A 17485-nucleotide genomic window follows, 5' to 3' on the forward strand; every position below is an offset into this window, starting at 1 on the left:
ACCCCTTTTCCCTGACCCTGCACCCCCATGTCACCCCTTTTCCCTGACACTGCACCCCCATGTCACCCCTTTTTCCTGACGTATCCCCATGTCACCCCTTTATCCTGGGATTGCACTTGTTAGCACCGACTTTGCACCTTGTCATCCAACCCCCTCACCCAGCATCCCCCAATCCTCACCGTGTAACACTCCTGTCACTGACCCCTCCTTACGCCACAATGAGGAGCCCCCGTCACCTGTAACACTACAGGGTACCCACCTTTCCATCACCCAGCCCCCTCTGGCCCGCAGCACCCTATGCCTACAATACTGCAACACAGTGACAACACAGCGGAGTTTTCCCGGCATCTCGGGTCAACCCGTGCATGCCCCGCCCACTTCCCCCGGGTCTGTCTCTGACATCACTTCCGGGTTGTGCTGCTGGGAAGTACCCGCTATGTGAGTGATGCAGAATACGTGGCTGCTTGTGTGAGGGTCCTGTGTGCTGAACAGTGTGCAGAGGTGTCCGAGATGTGTACATATGTGTGACTGCAGTGTTGTGTACACATGTATGATTGCAATGAGGGGTTAGTGATGTACATGTGTTACTGTACAATGTGTCCATATGTGTGAGTGGCATTATAGTCTGTGATGCGCATATATAACACCTGGCATCCTGTGCCCATGATTCCATGCATTGGAGAACTGTATTGTACAGGCAAGGTGTAGCCATGGTCTGTCCAGCTATATAAATTCTGCAAGCAGCCTTTTCATTCAATGCTTTCATTGTCTCTGCACTCTGCTGATGGCAATACACAGAACAATCTCTAGCCAGTTGTCACAAGAATACCTGAAAGGATTAATGCATCTGCCTACCTCCTGTGGCCCCAAGCTGGCATCACTCTCCATAGATGCAGTGCAGTAAGTGAGCATTGATACCACAGGATAGGTAGTGTGTTTCTGGTATAATCTCCTGGTTAGATAAAGGACAAAGAACATCCAAAGCCTGCACTACACAGACTAGTTAGCAGCAATGTGTTATGACTCTTCTCTGTGGTTTACATACACATTAGGTAAACCATTTTAGTGCTCTGTGCTTTTTATACATGGGTATTTCAAGCAGATCATATTACTCAGCCAATAAACTAATTTCATTTTTTACTAATGAACAATTAGGCAGGTGCTCATTGCAGAAAGGGATGGGTGATGTCCCTTCTGCAATAACCTATCTCACCTGCCTGATCACTCCGGGTTTCTTGTGACAAAGCTCAGCTGTGCAGCATCAGCTTTGGCTGCCAGGGAAACCTTGTAATCCCAGCTTCCCGTGCCTGTGTCAGGGATGAATAACTGGGGTTACTGGCACAGCCAATATAGATGGACAAAAATCGTATTTGGGAGGAAGAAAAGAAGGTGGCATCATCCTGTGATGGAACGCAAGTAGGGCCGGTTTAGTTCTGCTTTAATGAGAAATATTATAAGTATTAAGTCTTCATGTGATCTGTTTATGTGGAAATTCCAACCACAAAAAATGCAACCTAAATGTACTCTCTAAATAAATGGTTTTATTTTATGCAATAATTAAAATGAAATACCCACAATTTTTTGTTTTTTCCCTAGAAAACATGACCTTTTTATGGAAGGTTTAAAAACAGTGCTGTAATTTTCTTTTAATTTGTTTATAGCATAACACTATGTCCAGTAAAGAAGTAAAAGCTGCACTGAAGAATGCCAGAGATGCAATTAGAAGTAAGGATTATAAAGAAGCACTCAAGCAATGCAAGGTATGGTTTATGTCCCTCCCTCAGTATCCTGGTTTATAGAAAATGTATAAATCTGTCGGCTTGGTCGTATGTTATGTTAAAACTAACCTGTACTTAATTGTATTTTATTGTTCTGGCAGCATGGGTCAAATTCAGATGCTTACACTTACCATATACCATAATTTTGCAGCCAAGCAAATTAGGTTTATATGAAAACAATGAAAGCTATATTCTTGCATTGCATATCCTGCTGGGCTGTATATACCTCCACAGTACAGTATGGCTTTTTCGACTACTATGGGCTGTTTCCTAACAAGGGTAGGGACGTACCGTGGAAGTTTTGAAGACAATGTGATGTAAAGTGAAGGTAGAGTTGAACCTGCAGCAGGGGGATGTAAACCAATGCTGGAACATGGTCCATAAGGATGGAACTTAAGAGAGAGGGTTAGGTTAGTGTAAGGGCTAAGTCACACTGGCAGTGAGGTTGTGGTTAGTTTACCAGTGCCGCTCACTGCTGCCAGCTGTCAAATCTGCAGATGCTGGTTCTTTGTGAACCAGCGCTGCAGGGGTGTGTTCAAACAGGTGGTAAGCTGTCAGCCACAGGGAGCTGGGTGAAACTGCATTGAACCTGCCCTAAGGGTAAAGAAAGTGAAGTGTACTTTGTGGGAGAATCTGACGTGTATAGCAATCAAATGGTAATGACTTTTATGCAAATCAACGGACAAGAGCACAGTAGGGTGCTCCTTGCTCGTCTTCCCCCCGTCATATAACAGAATGGAGCTTGTTTGTTCACCTGTCACCATCTGTTACTGGAAACAATCTTCAAGGAAGCTGCTCATAGCCTGTCAAAAGCTTTGCTAAGTACATACATCTTTTACACAAGCTGAATCCTGTGTGTACAAGGTCTAAAACCTGTTGCGTACATTGTATCATTACCTAAGGAAGAACTTTCCAGTTGGCCGATATATAGCAAGGTTCCAACGCTCTTTGTGGACCTTATTGGGATCCTACTTCTTCCACTAGTGAAGGAGGCGTGAATTTATGGCATTAGTTTACTGAATGTACAGCACATGTTAAAGGTGTATTCTGTGAAAATTAGTTGTATATAGTTTCCTTTTAAACCTCTTAATAGGGAAGCTAAAAATTTAAAAATTGTGACCACACAGGTCTCTTATTACAGAATGGACAGGCAATGTCCCTTCTGCTATAAAAATATTACTAATACCCAGCAAATCCTTGGCAGCATTGTACAGCTAAGCATTTGTTTCAGTACAGACAGTGAACAGGGAGGTAAGTATTTTTTATCCCGGAAGGGACCTATAGTTCCAGTTTAACAAAAATGTTTCCAATAAATAGTTTTATTGAAGTGGAATAGAATGACAGCTATAAGTTGTCATATTCATTGCAGCCATACATTGTTTTAACAAATTTAGTTTTCACTAACACTACACCTGGAGTAAGTTATAAGTAAGTAAGTTGTAGTTATTTTCTATGGCCTGGGAGTAGATTAAGCTCTTGTGTCTCTTCTGCAGAGCACTTTCTTGCCATTGTCACTTTTTCCAACTTTGTAAAAGTGGACAATGAAAGTGTTTCATACCATTTTACTTGATATGCAGAAACTTTGGTTACTATCTGTTCAATTAAAGAAGCCCTTTGAGGCCACAACTAAGTGCATCATATTTATGTGCAAAACTTGTTTAGTAAATGAGTTGGTTAAATCTTTTATGCGTTTTGTTTCCTCTAAAGGCGGCTCTGAAATTAGAGAAGACTAACTACAATGCCTGGGTTTTCATTGGATTAGCCGCTGCCGAGCTAGAGCAACCAGACCAAGCGCATGCTGCCTACAGGAAGGCTGTTGAACTTGAACCAGAACAGTTATTGGCCTGGCAGGTGTGTCCTGTAGTTCCCTGTGGATGTACATTATTGTGCACTTGTGTTCTGTTATGGAATAATACTGCTGAAACTGACAGTAAATTAAAACCAAGCAAAACTAGCAAACCACTAGTTGGCGACCGCTGCTCTAAACATTACCTTCGACAGGCTGTAAAATTCCAATTATGGTTTTATATTTATTAGTAAATGTTTTTATTACTCCAATGCCTCTTTTATGTAAATTAGTATCCACAAGATTTATGTGATGTGTGCGACACAAACACTGAAATAAGTATGGAAATTCTCCAGTATACTTACAGTTTAATAACACCATTACTTGTAATAATTTATTATGTCTTTGCATTTCATTAGGGGCTAGGAAATTTGTATGAAAAAGCCAACCAAAAAGAGTTTAAAGAAGATTTGCCAAATGTGTACCAAAAGCTTTTGGAACTTTACAAAACGTAAGTAAAACTTTAGGTACACAAGGTTACCAGTGCTACATTAATGGGCAGCTTTGTGGCTCAGTGGTTAACAACTTGCAGCAGTAGAATCCTTTGTTTAAATGCTAACCAGGGCACTATCTGTTCTGCACAGAGTTTTTCTTCTCAACTGACAGGTTAATTATCACCCTCCGTCTTGGCATTAGATTTTGTTACAGATTTTACATTGTGAGATCCTCTGATGGATAGTTAGTGACATGACTATGGACTCTGTAAAGTGATGCTTTTTATGGCCATATATGTCAAATATTGTGTATGTCATAAGTAAGCTTAGAGTGTGAGCTACAATACTTTATAAATGCATTGGTATTTTTTTTTGTGTGTCATGGCTCCGACCCTATATTTAGAATAGAAAGTTTTCTGTTTCTCATAAGTTCTACCCCGGTTAAAGGGGCTCTTGTCTACAATAAAGCTGCTTTAAAAAGGAAAACATTTTGGAAAGGGTTAAAACACCTGCTGGGCTCTACTGCTAACTGGAACTCCATTAGAGAGGTTTCCCCATCATGCACTCTCCTGGCAATACTAAAAAAAGAAACACATACTGTACAGTAGTAGAAAGTTAATGAGTTTACCGTCCCTATTTTTAAAAAAAAAAATGTTTCTGTTGAAGGTTTACACTCACAGTAAAACTGTTGTCTGAGTTGGTAAGAGAAGAGGGAAAAATTATGTAATGGTGTCCTGGATAGCAGACCAATTGAAAAATTTTTATTGATCCTACTTGTTGAATTGCTAATAACCATTATTTTATTCAGTTATACAGGTAGTCCCCAGGTTACATACGAGATAGGGACTGTGGGTTTATTCTTAGGCTGAATTTGTATGTAAGTTGGAACATGTACAATTATTTTAATAAATGCAATTAGGACAGATGTTTGTTTCAACATATTATTAGGTAGCATGGTGTCAGTTACTCACAAGCAAAACAAAAAAAAAAACTTTATGAAGCCCAGGCAACCACAGCTGAGTTTAGAAAAAGATTTCTTCTACAAGTCATGCAAAGCGCCCCTTTCCAGCCTCCGTCCTGCACACAGCGAGCAGTGAAGCACCGTTCCTATATAGGAGTCGTCTGTATGTCGGATGTCCTTAACCTGGGGACTACCTATATATTTATTATACTATGAATAATTAATAATTTAGAGTTCAACAGGCTTCTTGATAGGGGCGCTTAACAGCATTTGTGTATAACCATTGTCTGTTAATTACATCATTCTTAAACTGTAATAAAGCAGTTTAAAATAAATGCCACCTAAATACACTATTGTGTGCATGGTGTAATGCTTGGCATTGAATAAGCAAACATAGGTGTAAATGAACCCTAAAACTTTCTCTCTTTTGTGAGACCTGCTGAGCTGTTACATGCTGAGGGTGCTGGAGTAACCATACAGCAATGGATATTTGTATGTGCATATGTACCCGGGGATTAGGGGTATGAGGGCACCAAAATCAGTACATATTTTTTTTTCACTGTAGGAGTTATGATTTTTTTTTTGGAAAATTGACCAGTTGAATAAAAAGTCAGCTGCTTTCTTGTCCTCATTTATAAATAGGCATCCTAGCAGAAAATTGTTTATTACGCTTAACAATCAGCACAATTCTTCTACTTATTTTCTTGGCTTAGATAAAAAGGGACCTGCGTCTGCGTGGTTGCTATGGCAATCTAACTTTTAACATTGACAAGTTGTGCCAATAAATTATCCCCAATCAGTTGTCACAAGCCCCTGTAATGTCCTGCCTGGCAATATTTTAAACCGAATGAGAAAAGGTTCCTGGGCTTCAAACTATAGAACTGGAACACAGGCAATGTTTTCTTTATAGACTTGAATTTAGATATTCATAACGTTTTATTTTACGTTGTTTATAAAAAAAATGAAGCATGACATTATGATTTTAATGCATTTTTATCTCCCATAATGACATAAACTTTGTCATCTACTGCTCCACTGGTATGTTTTTAGAAGTGCGGGTTGACTTTTCATACTTAACATAAGTCTAAAAACCAAAAATTATTTAGTTTTGTATTGTCTGAGAGGTACCCTTGTCAGGTTTTATTGCTGTATTTGCTTCCAGGGTAGATTCATTCTGTTTTTGCTGGTTATCATTGTCAATGGGACTGAAAGTTATGGGAAACAAAAAATGTAATGACGGTAATTAGGTAGGAGGTCAGTCACTTGTTCCGGTGATAACATCCAAAAGGTGATTTATTTTCGGTTTGGAGAGATTTCCTGTTTGTTCCTGTTGTTTTTGCTATAGTATGCAAAAAATTAGGACACTGACAAAAAAAAAAAAAAAGAATAACAAACAACTACTGCTTAATTTCACACTTTCAACAAAGATTTTTAAAATATAAGAGGCATGCACATTATTATTTAAATCCTGGTGTGCTTAGAAAATTTGTTCTTGATCTGTGCAGCATTCCAGTGTGAACTTTGCTTTTATGCAGAAGTTTACTGTTACAAAAGCATTTGGTGCAAACAACACAAGATTGTTACTATATATTTAAATAGAAGTTTGTGGCCACAGTTCAGCTGTGTTTTAAAGTAAATCTAAAGCCAAAATAATTCTCCTATTTATAGATAACAGTATTGTAAGGTAAAGATCCTTTTCAAGTTTTTTTTTGTGTCTTATTATAAATGATCCCCTTTTATTCACTTCACTGTCACTGTACACAAAACAAGAAGTCAGATAAAATATTTCCGAAGTGACCCTGTTTAGGCTTTCCCCTTTATAGTTTGGTGACAACTCAACGTTTGGGATGTTCACTCTCCTTCTGTCCTTGTGGCAATGGTCACTAGTACAAACAGTATAAGAATCTCCCTGGAGAAGACATAAATGGCAATAAAAAAGTTGACCAGAGTTCTAACTTCTGGCAACCTCAGGAGTTGGCATTAGGTACCCTCTACCCCACAAAATAGGGCTTGATTTATTAAAGTTCTCCAAGGCTGGAGAAGATGCACTTTATTTGAAAAACTTGTCTGATTCAGCAAACCTTTTAAAAATCATTTGCTTAGTTGGCTATTAGACCTAGACCAGATCCATTCCAGGGTTTCTGGATCAACCAGGTTCTCCCATGATAGTTTATCTTCTTAAGCTACATACACACATCCAACGGTTCTCCCCCGACAATTAGCTCAGGGCTGATATCAGACATGAATCTGGCATGTGTACAGCGCCTCTCGTCCAAAAGATCCTTGAAAGATCCTTTCCAACGATTATAATAGCACGTTTGTATGCCGCTTTGAGGCTTTGAGAGCTTTAACAATTCAGGCCCATAATGTCTATCTGCATGCAAGTCCTTTATCTTTTTTTTCTTTCCAACTCCCTAGTTACAATCTGTAGACATAGGAGTCACTCAACATATGTGATCACCTAGGCCAAATGATTTTCTACATAATAAAACATCTTTTTTTAGTAAATAGATCTTACAATCTATAACACATAATAACAAATATATACTGAAAGCGGATTTTCCATTTATGTGCATTTTTGTGTTCCTAGCTCTGACAAACAGAAGTGGTGCGATGTTTGTAAAAAGATGGTGGATCTGTATGAGCAAGATAAACAATACTTACAGGTGAGTTTGGATGTTCTGCATTTTATCATCAATCAGATTGCAGTATATTTACATAAATGCAGCAGTATAGAAACACCAAGGTATAAGGATACATTGTAGAGGACATACATATTTCTTTTTTTTCATAAAAAGTTTTTTGGGATGCAGTTTTCTGCTAAAGTTGTTAGTGTAACCTAAAGTGGTGTTTTTATATTTGTTTTCAGCCAGGATTCACACATTTTTCTAATTGTATCGAAAAAAAATTATCTCTACTGTGTACGTGTAAATCTTGTGTGGAGAAATTTATTAAAAAAAGCCCTAAAGCATATGTTTATGCAAAAAAAGATAATTTTCCTGAAGCCTGCAAGGGTTGGACCTTATTTCTGTCTACATCGGCACTGAGGTGATTAACCCATCTAAGTGAAGGAAAATCCTAGGGTCCTGTTCAGACAGACAGTCAAGTGCAGTGTGGTTACCAGTTGCCCAATTTTAAATGCTAGACATCATGAAACTGCTAAAGATGTTTTCTGGGTTTTATGAAATATGTTAAAATTTCCTTGAAAGGACGCTCAAAAAGCTTGGCATACCTTTGTATTGCATTTGGGTTCAAGCCTGTGAAAGTGAATGTGCAGGTGACCAACAATGAGATATTAGTTGCTTTGAATGAAATTTTTAAGCAACTGCACTGCCTGCTAAAAAGCTGTCGAAAAAAGACTTTTTAACCACTTATTTCAATGATAATGTGAGGGCTTGGCTGTTGTTTGGTATTTTCTAAGTAGTGAAATGTTGGAAATGTTCTCTCATAAATGCCTAAAAAATGTCTATGAGCAAAGTCTAAATGTTTAAGTTTTCATGGAAAAGAGTTGAGAAGTGTTCTAGGCACAACTGTCCAACGAAGATTTCCTTTGATGTACCATGGCATTTCCAGGAAGTGAAGGGACATTTTTCCAGTAGTACACACAGCAAAATAATGGCATGACATGGTCCTAACCCTTACCTATTCTCATCAAAATGAAAAGGGTTATGGCTGTACTTACACTTTAGGGTAAACATGTCCAAATGTTTAAAAACTTAAATGGAGACATTCATTGTATAGCAAACACACAACATTTTTTTTTTCTGGCTTAACTGCACTCTCCCACAACTTCAGTCTGCAAACCCTTGGTACCTCCAGTTATAACGCAAACCTATACACTGTGGGGGAACAAACCCACAATGTGATGGTTGTTGACAAAGTGGCCATTCATCAGTCTCACTACTGTGATATTTGGCACAGCTATGTACATTGCATATTGATTAATTTGTGTATATATGTATTTCTTTTGTCCAGGCTGCACAAACATGGCAACAGTTAATTAACATGAAGCAAGATGAAGGAATCAACAAGAGCGAGCTCTACAAGTTATGGAGAAAAATGACCCAGCTGCTGGCAGAGAACATGGAAAACCAAGACAATGAAAGCCAGCAACAGGTAACAATGGTCATGAAATAACCCTTTATTTTGCATGCACATGGATAACCTAAATGCCTATGATTTAAAGAAAAAACAAAATGACAAGAAGGGTTTTTTGGCATAATTTTTTTAAACTTGTATTGTAAACAATCATAAAGTGATACAGTTTAAAGTTCTGCCAAAAACCCTTCTTGTCATTTTGTTTTTTCTTTAAATTGTTCAATCCAATGTTGGCAAATATCCCAATAAAGGGAACATAACTTTATATAATCAAATCACACTCCACTGATATGCCTTCAAACTTGGTCCCTAACTTAAATCACTGTGATTTAACAATAATATAAATTATAGTGCTTATAACAAAAGTAGTGATTGAAGAAAATATTTGTATATATATACACACACTCACACACGTTTAGAAAACAGAAATTCTTTTGTATAGCCAAAACATGTTTTGTTTAGTTTTGGACAGTGCAGTGATTTTTGTTTGTTTGTTTTTTTTTTTTTTGCCTTCTGTGCCTTTTATTTGCCTTTCTTTGTCTTGGAGACCATTGTCGCAGAGACAAAAAATGCTGGTTGTCACCAAAATATGCCAAATTAGATCTGTTCTGGTTACAGTTGTCTAAGAGGGCAATTGCTGTGTTTTTGTAGAGAACTTATTATGTCACATTAAACAAAAATAGGAAAACAAGACAGGCTTTTGAGTGTAGAGAAATGAGATAAAACATTTAGTTCCCACCAGTAGCCTTTCGCATTATGTTAATTATTTATACCTATTTTTATTTTAAGAAATCCCCTGGTCACTGCATTTTTGTGGCTTACTGTAGAAATGCAAAGTGTACACCTAAAGATAATTTGCAGATAATTATTTGGTAAGTGTACTTTATTATTTGATTGTTTTGATTAAGACAAATGCATTTGCTTTCATTCCAGCTCGTAAATGCATTTGAAAATTCTATTTCCTACCTGGAAGAGGTTCCAGGCGAAGAGCATCGTGCACTCTATCAGGACTTTGTTCTCTGTTTGTCTAAGGTAAATCATATATTGGTTTGTATTATCTGTTCTGGAGCCTTATGTATGTGAGTGGTAACTTCATTCATTTATTCATAATGTTTTATTGAATTAAAAGGATTCAGTTAAGCTGACATGGACATGTGAGGGATAATTTTTGATTGACTTCATGTGGTTCTTCTATAGAAATGATATAGAGGAAAAAAATAGGATTTTTTTAAAACATCACTACATAAAACAGGGTTTTTTTTATTATGTTAAAATGTAAAACTTAATTTGCAATTTGAATTAAAACTGATCCAAGGACCCGAAAAGAATTAATTAAAAAAAAAAATTAAAAATAATTTTACATGCATGTCACCAAGGTCTACCACTTTTCTTCTTTGTCCAACTAAATATAGATTATACTATTAATTCTGTGTTTCAACATGTAAATATGGGTTAGAATAGTAGGTACGCCACCTCTACACATCTCACAATGATTGGTACAGCTGCTTCTTCAGGAAAAGATATGAATATATGCATATGATAGTACGCCAGTAATAAGAATGTGACCCAAACTCAGGAGGATGCTAGACAGTACACCACATATCAGGAATTTGGGTATATCCTTGAATTGTAGACAATCAAGGATGGATGCTATACTGGATGCAGGGTAAATACCAGCAGCGCGGTGAGCCACTATATGTCATGTTGCCTCGGCTATGTCTAAAATCGTAAAGTCTTCTACAGGCAAGTCCAAATTACAGAGGCCCTGGACTTTGTTTACTACATTCTGGAGTATCTTCAGTATACATTATAATTAACCCATGTAAACATTATTTACAGATTGGATTTATGAAGTGATGGATTAATCTAGATCTGTCACCTCCTCCTTTTTGTGTAGCACCTGGGCTCCATTCAGTGGGAAAGGAGATTGTTGTTTGATTGGATTACGTTATTCATAAAAAGCAATATACATGTGTATAGCAATTTTAGGGAAAGTCATTAACAACTGAATATAATAAACACCCTGGGTCCAAGCAAATCAAAATTGGCTTATTCTCTGTGTATTTGCACCTGTAAAGTCTTGAATCTTGCAATGTGAAAAATATCAGTAATGTACTTTTATTTTTATTTTCTGTCTGTGCCAGCTACCACACGAAGAAGCCAAGCTAAAAGAGATATGTAACAAAATGACAGCAAACTACCCCACCCTTACCTATCCTTTGGAAATACTTAGCTTGTACTTCATCAAGTCTGGTAAGCTATTCTTTTGTTGTGCTTCAGTTTACAGATTATCCCACTTTTTGCTGTGAAGCTAATTATAAGCAATATTGAAAATCTGTGGTGGGTGGATTTCAACAGTGAATTCAAATATAAGCTAAAATCCTGATTTGCAAGGCATCAACTGTTAAATCAATCTTATATTCCCTTTGCTGTTCCCTAGATAAATTCATTTACATTTTTTTATAAATAACTATATGATTTTAGCAAAAATTAAAAAAAATGACTGCACTAACTTTAACCTTAAAATATCTTTTAGTGCACCATTTTCCTTTTATATATTACAATCTGCAAAAAAATGTCTTTTTCAAGGTAATTGCTAGTGAATTTCCACTCTACTTTTGAACATTCCAGGAAATTGACACACTGACCAGACTGACTGACTGACCTCTTTAAGATTGTCTTATTGTAAGGTCCTTCCTTCTCGAGAAACTTCAGCCCCTTTAGTTGTCCTGCATCCTTCCCAAAAGAGCAGACAGACTTCATAATTCAGTCTTGATAAAGTCTGGCATCTGATGAAACAGATTGGGCCTGATTAATTAAAGCTCTCCAAGACTGGAGAGAATACACTTTTATCAGTAAACCTTTAATGATCCAAAAAATGGAATAGATCTGGTCCAGGATTGGAAATATTTGCTACAAAATTGCAAATAACTTTAGGAAATCCATTACAGGTTTGTCGATTCCAGGTTGTTTACCCAGCTTCACTGATAAAAGTGTATCCTCTCCAGCCTTGAAGAGCTTTATTAAATCAGACCTATTGAGTGTGTGACAACTTTGCACTCTTTGCAAGTTAATCTCATAAAAACAAAATGCTTACTTGTGCTGTAAAAGACCACCGTCACTAATATTAAGGAAATTATGATCTGGTAAGTGTGTTAGTTGCCTGAAATGTTCATAAATGAAGTGGACTTGGTTTGGATTAGTCACTTTGGTGGAAGGTGTTTGCCGAGAAATTTATCACCACATAAAGAAAAAAAATTGTGTTGTTTTCAGATTTTCCTTTATGAGTTTTTTGATATTCTGTACACATTTTGTACACCCCTGACTGATATACAATGGAAAATATGTGTGTTTGAACTAGGCACATTATTGTACAACGTAATTTCAAAAAATGTTGGGGCACTGTGCGAAACATAATAAGAGACAGAATGTGATGATGAAAGTAGTACAAAGACAAGACAAAATATCAAATGATGTAACTGATCACTAAATTATCCTCAAATTGAATTTGATGCCAGCAATATGTTTCAGAAAAGTTGGCACAGGAGTTGTGTTGCACTTCTTATCCTTTTAACTTCATTCTGGAAATGCTTGGAAACTGATGACACCAATTGCTGTGGTTCTGAGTAAAATGTCCCATTCTTGCCTAATGTAGGAGCTCAGCTGCTCAACAATTAAGGTTTGAATTGGTTGTATTTTTTGTTTCAAAATGCCCCTAGTTTTGGCAATAGGTGACAGGTCTTGCCTGCTTAGCACACAGACTTTCTTACTACGTTTTAATGCGTAACAGATACAGAATTCAGTTTCTGAAAAAGCAAGGCCTTCTGTAACAAAAACATTATCTCCGTGGTTTCTCCAAATTAGCTTTCCACTTCACTTCAGTCCATGAGTTCAGGCCCAGAGAAGGTGATAGTGTGAATTATATTTATATATACTGTATATATATTTATATTTGCATGCATTCAGTGACTGTTTTCTCAGATAATGGTTTTTGAAAGTCCTGCTGTGCTCGTACCCTAATTTCCACTACATGTGTCTTTTTGTAAGGGCACAAACATTGCACCCAACTAGTTTTTGTTTACAGCCCTGTCACTTGCATACAGACTTCTCCATCTTCACCAAATCTTTTATTATAATAAATACTGAATGTAATGAAATCCCCAAATTCTTTGCAGTTTTATATTGAGCAACCTTATTTATAAACCTTTTCATTTTGTGCCCTTGCACAATGTACTCCACCTTTTTGCAATGCTCTTTGAATACTTATGTCACGTCACACCAAAAAAAAATATTTTGTTGTAAGAGGTTTGTGAGATCTTTGTACTATTTGTACAAAAGGTTAATCGATTTTCAATCATCACATTTTACACAACTATTTTAGAAACGAGGACGTAAAAATTATATTATATAATATGCACTTTATTTTAATCCATGCATTTTGTAATTGGTCACCATATTACACTTTAGGGTTTTGGTTAGCACTCCACTTATTTTAATTCACTCATATGGGTATTAGAAGTGCAACAAATGTGTATAGTGTTATATGCACACGTTAAGTGGGAGTTAAAATGCGAGTCCGCTATAGAAATCATTGATACAATTAGTAGTTTATCATCTGATTAAATCAGAGCCAAGCTGGTAGTTTTGTTAGTTATTGTCCTGATGTAAAATGCAGTGCATGTTACTAAGACTGGCTTTTTGATGAATTGGAGTTCCAGCTGTGAAGTAAGTGGCAACAATATTGACTCACCTTAGGTGAATACATTTGTTAAACATGCTTGGCAGGTATGGGAAAAAAAATCGAATGGGATGCAAAGAACTAAGCGATGGAAAATTATGGACAGATTGATTGCGTGCCTTTTTTTAAATGTTTCTTTGTTCTTGAAGTTTTAAGCATAGAATTTATTGATACTATATGTGCATGTATACTTGCCTATGTTGCCTCCTGTGTACTCTTTCATCTTTTTTTCTCCTCTCTTCCCCCTTTTTAAAAACTTTTTTTGAGTAAATTATCAATTGGGAATAACCACAAGTCACTCCTCCTCCGGAGAGGAGCACAGTGATGTGCTGCTACCTCCTCCTCCCTCACCTCTCTATAGAACAGAACAGTAATGTGTGTAAAGTAAAGTAACAGTGCTCGTTCATTCATCTGTCACAGGAAGCCATCATAAAAGATCATTTCCACTGTCAATTCTTTGACATCAACATAACATTAACAAAACACACCAGAACATAAAGATTTAAAGGGGAATGAATGGGGCAGCAGTGAGTAGTACAGTACCACTCATTGCCGCCAGCTTTCAGATCTGCAGACACTACAGTGTGAGTGCTTATGTCCATTACCCATGAAGCGTATGTTTGTATATGTGTGTGTGTGTGTGTGTGTGTGTGTGTGTGTGTAATATATACAAACACACACACAAACAGTTTTTTGTAATTTTGATTTAGCTTACTCTCCTACAGTTCTTTTTTATTATGTAAAACTGTCACCAGTATTCATCAATATTCCCTGCTTAGCTGTTAAAAACAGGCATAAAAAAGGAGCAAATGCACAAATTATATACAAGTATGTCTTTTCCCCTCACCCAGAGAACATGGTGCACAAATTGACTCAGTACAGTACTGTGTAGTACTTCCTGTAATTACAGACATTTCAGAGACAATGATAGATAATTAGACTTACACTTCTCTACCTTAGTGGTGATTGCCATCTACTTACCATTCATCACATAGAATGAAATATCATACTAATGGACCACTCATTATATCATCCTATACCTATCGTAACAGGATAGTCAGATCCAATTTATTCATTTGGGGTGTGCAGACCACTAAGATCTGTAGAAAAAGGATAACAATTCATGGAAGTTTCTGGTTCTGAGAACATATAAACAAATATAATTGGGTGACATTACATTTGCAAAATGTGCTTTCTGGCAGACTGTGGTAATGGACAGAGTAATGAGTAGGTAAAACTTGGCTTTTAAAAGTGTTTGTCCCTTTGGGTAGGTTCTGTCCCAGTGAGGGAAAGATGGTAATTCCCAGAAGTATTCTTAGATGGTGAAAAAACACTGATAGAGGAGCTAACCTCCTTTCTACTTCTTCCTTTCATTCTACTAAAAACAAAAGTATTTTGCATTCTCATATGGTTCTGGGGCAGGAAGTATAAGCAAATCCCACCTGTGATAGAGGCTTTAATACTGTTTCTTTAAAAGTGTAAACCTTACCACTTACATACTTATATATATTTACATAGTAAGTAAGTTTAAAAAACACATAAGTCTATCAAGTTCAACCACCAGGGAAATAAACATATCCCAGATATAAAACCCCTATGACGTTGTTGATCCAGAGGAAGGCAAAAAAAAATCTTGGAACATTTTCCTCAAAAAAGGAAAAAAAAATCCTTCCTGATTCCATGAGGCGCTACAACATTTAATCCTCCTATCTTAAATCACTACACTAAAGAGGAAGATGGGGATGGCATTACAGTCCTTACTCTATTTCTTCACGATTTAGGAGTCATCCAACTCCAGAAGGGGATATCTGATTTATATAGGTCTTTTTATCACAATCTTCCCTTGCTATTTGCTGTGTCTTAGATTTAGAATGTTTTTGTTTTACTAGTGTGCATCGTCAAAATTGAATTTAAGGCATGTGGCTTAAATAGACAGTTAAAGTACATATGCGAGAATCCTTTTATCTGTCGAAATGTTTTTATACTTTTCAGCCAGACTTTGTACTTGATCCACTCATTGGATCAAAGGGGTTTTCATATCTGCTTATAGTTCAGCTTTTAAAATTAGTAACAAATGCTTAAAACTTTTTTGGGGCTGTTATTTTTTTTACCTATAGGTAAAATTACATTGAATGGTTCAAACTTTGCTACATTTGTAATCAATCAGCATGTTGCTTTGCCGCAGGGGACGTTGGTGAAGAAGCTGTCGACTGTTACAACAGGCTTGTGCAATTGGATGATGCCAATGGTCCTGGCCTCATTGGAATAGGAGTCACAGCTTTACACAGCAAAAAGTATGATCTGGCAATAGAAAAATTGTCTAAAGGTAAAAGACATGTTTACATTTTTTTTGTATCTAGAAATCAGTATGTACAATATTTTGTAAAATAATTATGTACCGGTAAATGTTGCTTTCACTTGTCTGCTGAATCGCTCTCTACAAAAAAACAATGATCCTTCGGGCTTTATTACCCATAGCAGTCAAATTCCACCTGTCATCTTTTTAGTACATGTAGTAATAAAAGGGAGATTGTGCTTTGTGTTAAGAATGTAGGGACCACACATTTTTATATTTGTTTTGTCTTTAATCCAAATGTCCAGGTGATAAATATTTTCTTCAGGCAAACCTCAGATCTTTTCAAACCAGCATTGTAAAAAAAATCTCTGCATTGCCCAGCTTCACTTTGTAGCTCTAATGTGCTAGAGAAAGCTGCAAATTAATCAGAAAACGCACTGATCTTCAATTTTACTGGCTGAGCTTTTTATGCATTCATGGGGAAAGAATATAGGCAACTTATTGCAGAAATGAAAAGTATAGCTTCTCAAAAGGGGATCATGTATCCCCTGACATTTTCACATTCAAATGGTTTGCACGTGCTTAAAACTATTTTTGTTGTTGTAAACCTACCCCAATTTAAACAATTATTTTGGCTTGCAGGAGTACAGACAGTGAGTTCATGTCCCCATGCATGGTTCTTTTTGGCCCAAGCTCAGCAGAAATTGCACAGATATGAAGAGGTTGTGCTGTCCTGTGACCAAGGTAAAGATGTTTTCATTATAATGGTAGTGTAAGGTAGTGTAATCATTCTTTTTTTGCATTTACTTATATTATATACTTATATTTTTTCCACATTCAGTTATTAATGCTTTCTCACATGATAACCTATTACCCGGAGTCTCTGAATATAAGAATCTCGCTCTGCAGCTTAAAGCTGAAGCAATGCTAGAATATTTTGATCCTGATGAGATCCTAAAAACTCTTGCACAGGTGGGTATGAAATAAATGCCTTTCAGGTATTTAAATCAGATGTTCAATGTATTCACTGTCCCTTTAGGACCTTTTCACACAGATGAAGAGGCCCTAAATGTGAAACGGTCTCTTACAGTTTATTCTTGAAACAAGCTGGGTTTTAATGGGAAAAGTCAAAATCTGCATATAAATTAAAATGTTGATCTACAAATCAGTCTTCATGGTTTCTTTTCATATTATGTCCAGTTTAAAATTACCAAGTGATATATTTACTTTGAAATGGATAGGCAGGATTACTTTACACTGGCAAAGGGATATTTAGGGAAGATTAATGGCAGGTTCAGACCTGCTTCAGGATCAAGCAATCCTGCAGAGCCCCC

At 36.7% G+C, this 17485-nt stretch overlaps 1 protein-coding gene and 1 long non-coding RNA gene across 2 annotated transcripts in view; one reads left to right on the top strand and one right to left on the bottom strand.

Moving 5' to 3' along the window:
* Positions 1 to 17485, bottom strand: part of LOC140334062 (uncharacterized) — a 420558-nt gene that overhangs the window by 112979 nt on the left and 290094 nt on the right. The window lies entirely within an intron of this gene.
* The window catches only part of SKIC3 (SKI3 subunit of superkiller complex), a 56369-nt gene continuing 39856 nt past the window's right edge, over positions 973 to 17485 (top strand). The window contains exons 1-11 of the mRNA XM_072413649.1: positions 973 to 1416; positions 1662 to 1760; positions 3486 to 3629; positions 3984 to 4075; positions 7610 to 7685; positions 8995 to 9135; positions 10051 to 10149; positions 11262 to 11370; positions 16041 to 16181; positions 16794 to 16895; positions 16993 to 17123. Coding sequence (XP_072269750.1) covers positions 1354 to 1416; positions 1662 to 1760; positions 3486 to 3629; positions 3984 to 4075; positions 7610 to 7685; positions 8995 to 9135; positions 10051 to 10149; positions 11262 to 11370; positions 16041 to 16181; positions 16794 to 16895; positions 16993 to 17123 — 1197 coding nt within the window. The 5' untranslated portion in view covers positions 973 to 1353. The remainder of the gene's footprint in view (positions 1417 to 1661; positions 1761 to 3485; positions 3630 to 3983; positions 4076 to 7609; positions 7686 to 8994; positions 9136 to 10050; positions 10150 to 11261; positions 11371 to 16040; positions 16182 to 16793; positions 16896 to 16992; positions 17124 to 17485) is intronic.

Source organism: Pyxicephalus adspersus, chromosome 6, assembly GCF_032062135.1.
Source record: "Pyxicephalus adspersus chromosome 6, UCB_Pads_2.0, whole genome shotgun sequence".
Taxonomy (NCBI): domain Eukaryota; kingdom Metazoa; phylum Chordata; class Amphibia; order Anura; family Pyxicephalidae; genus Pyxicephalus; species Pyxicephalus adspersus.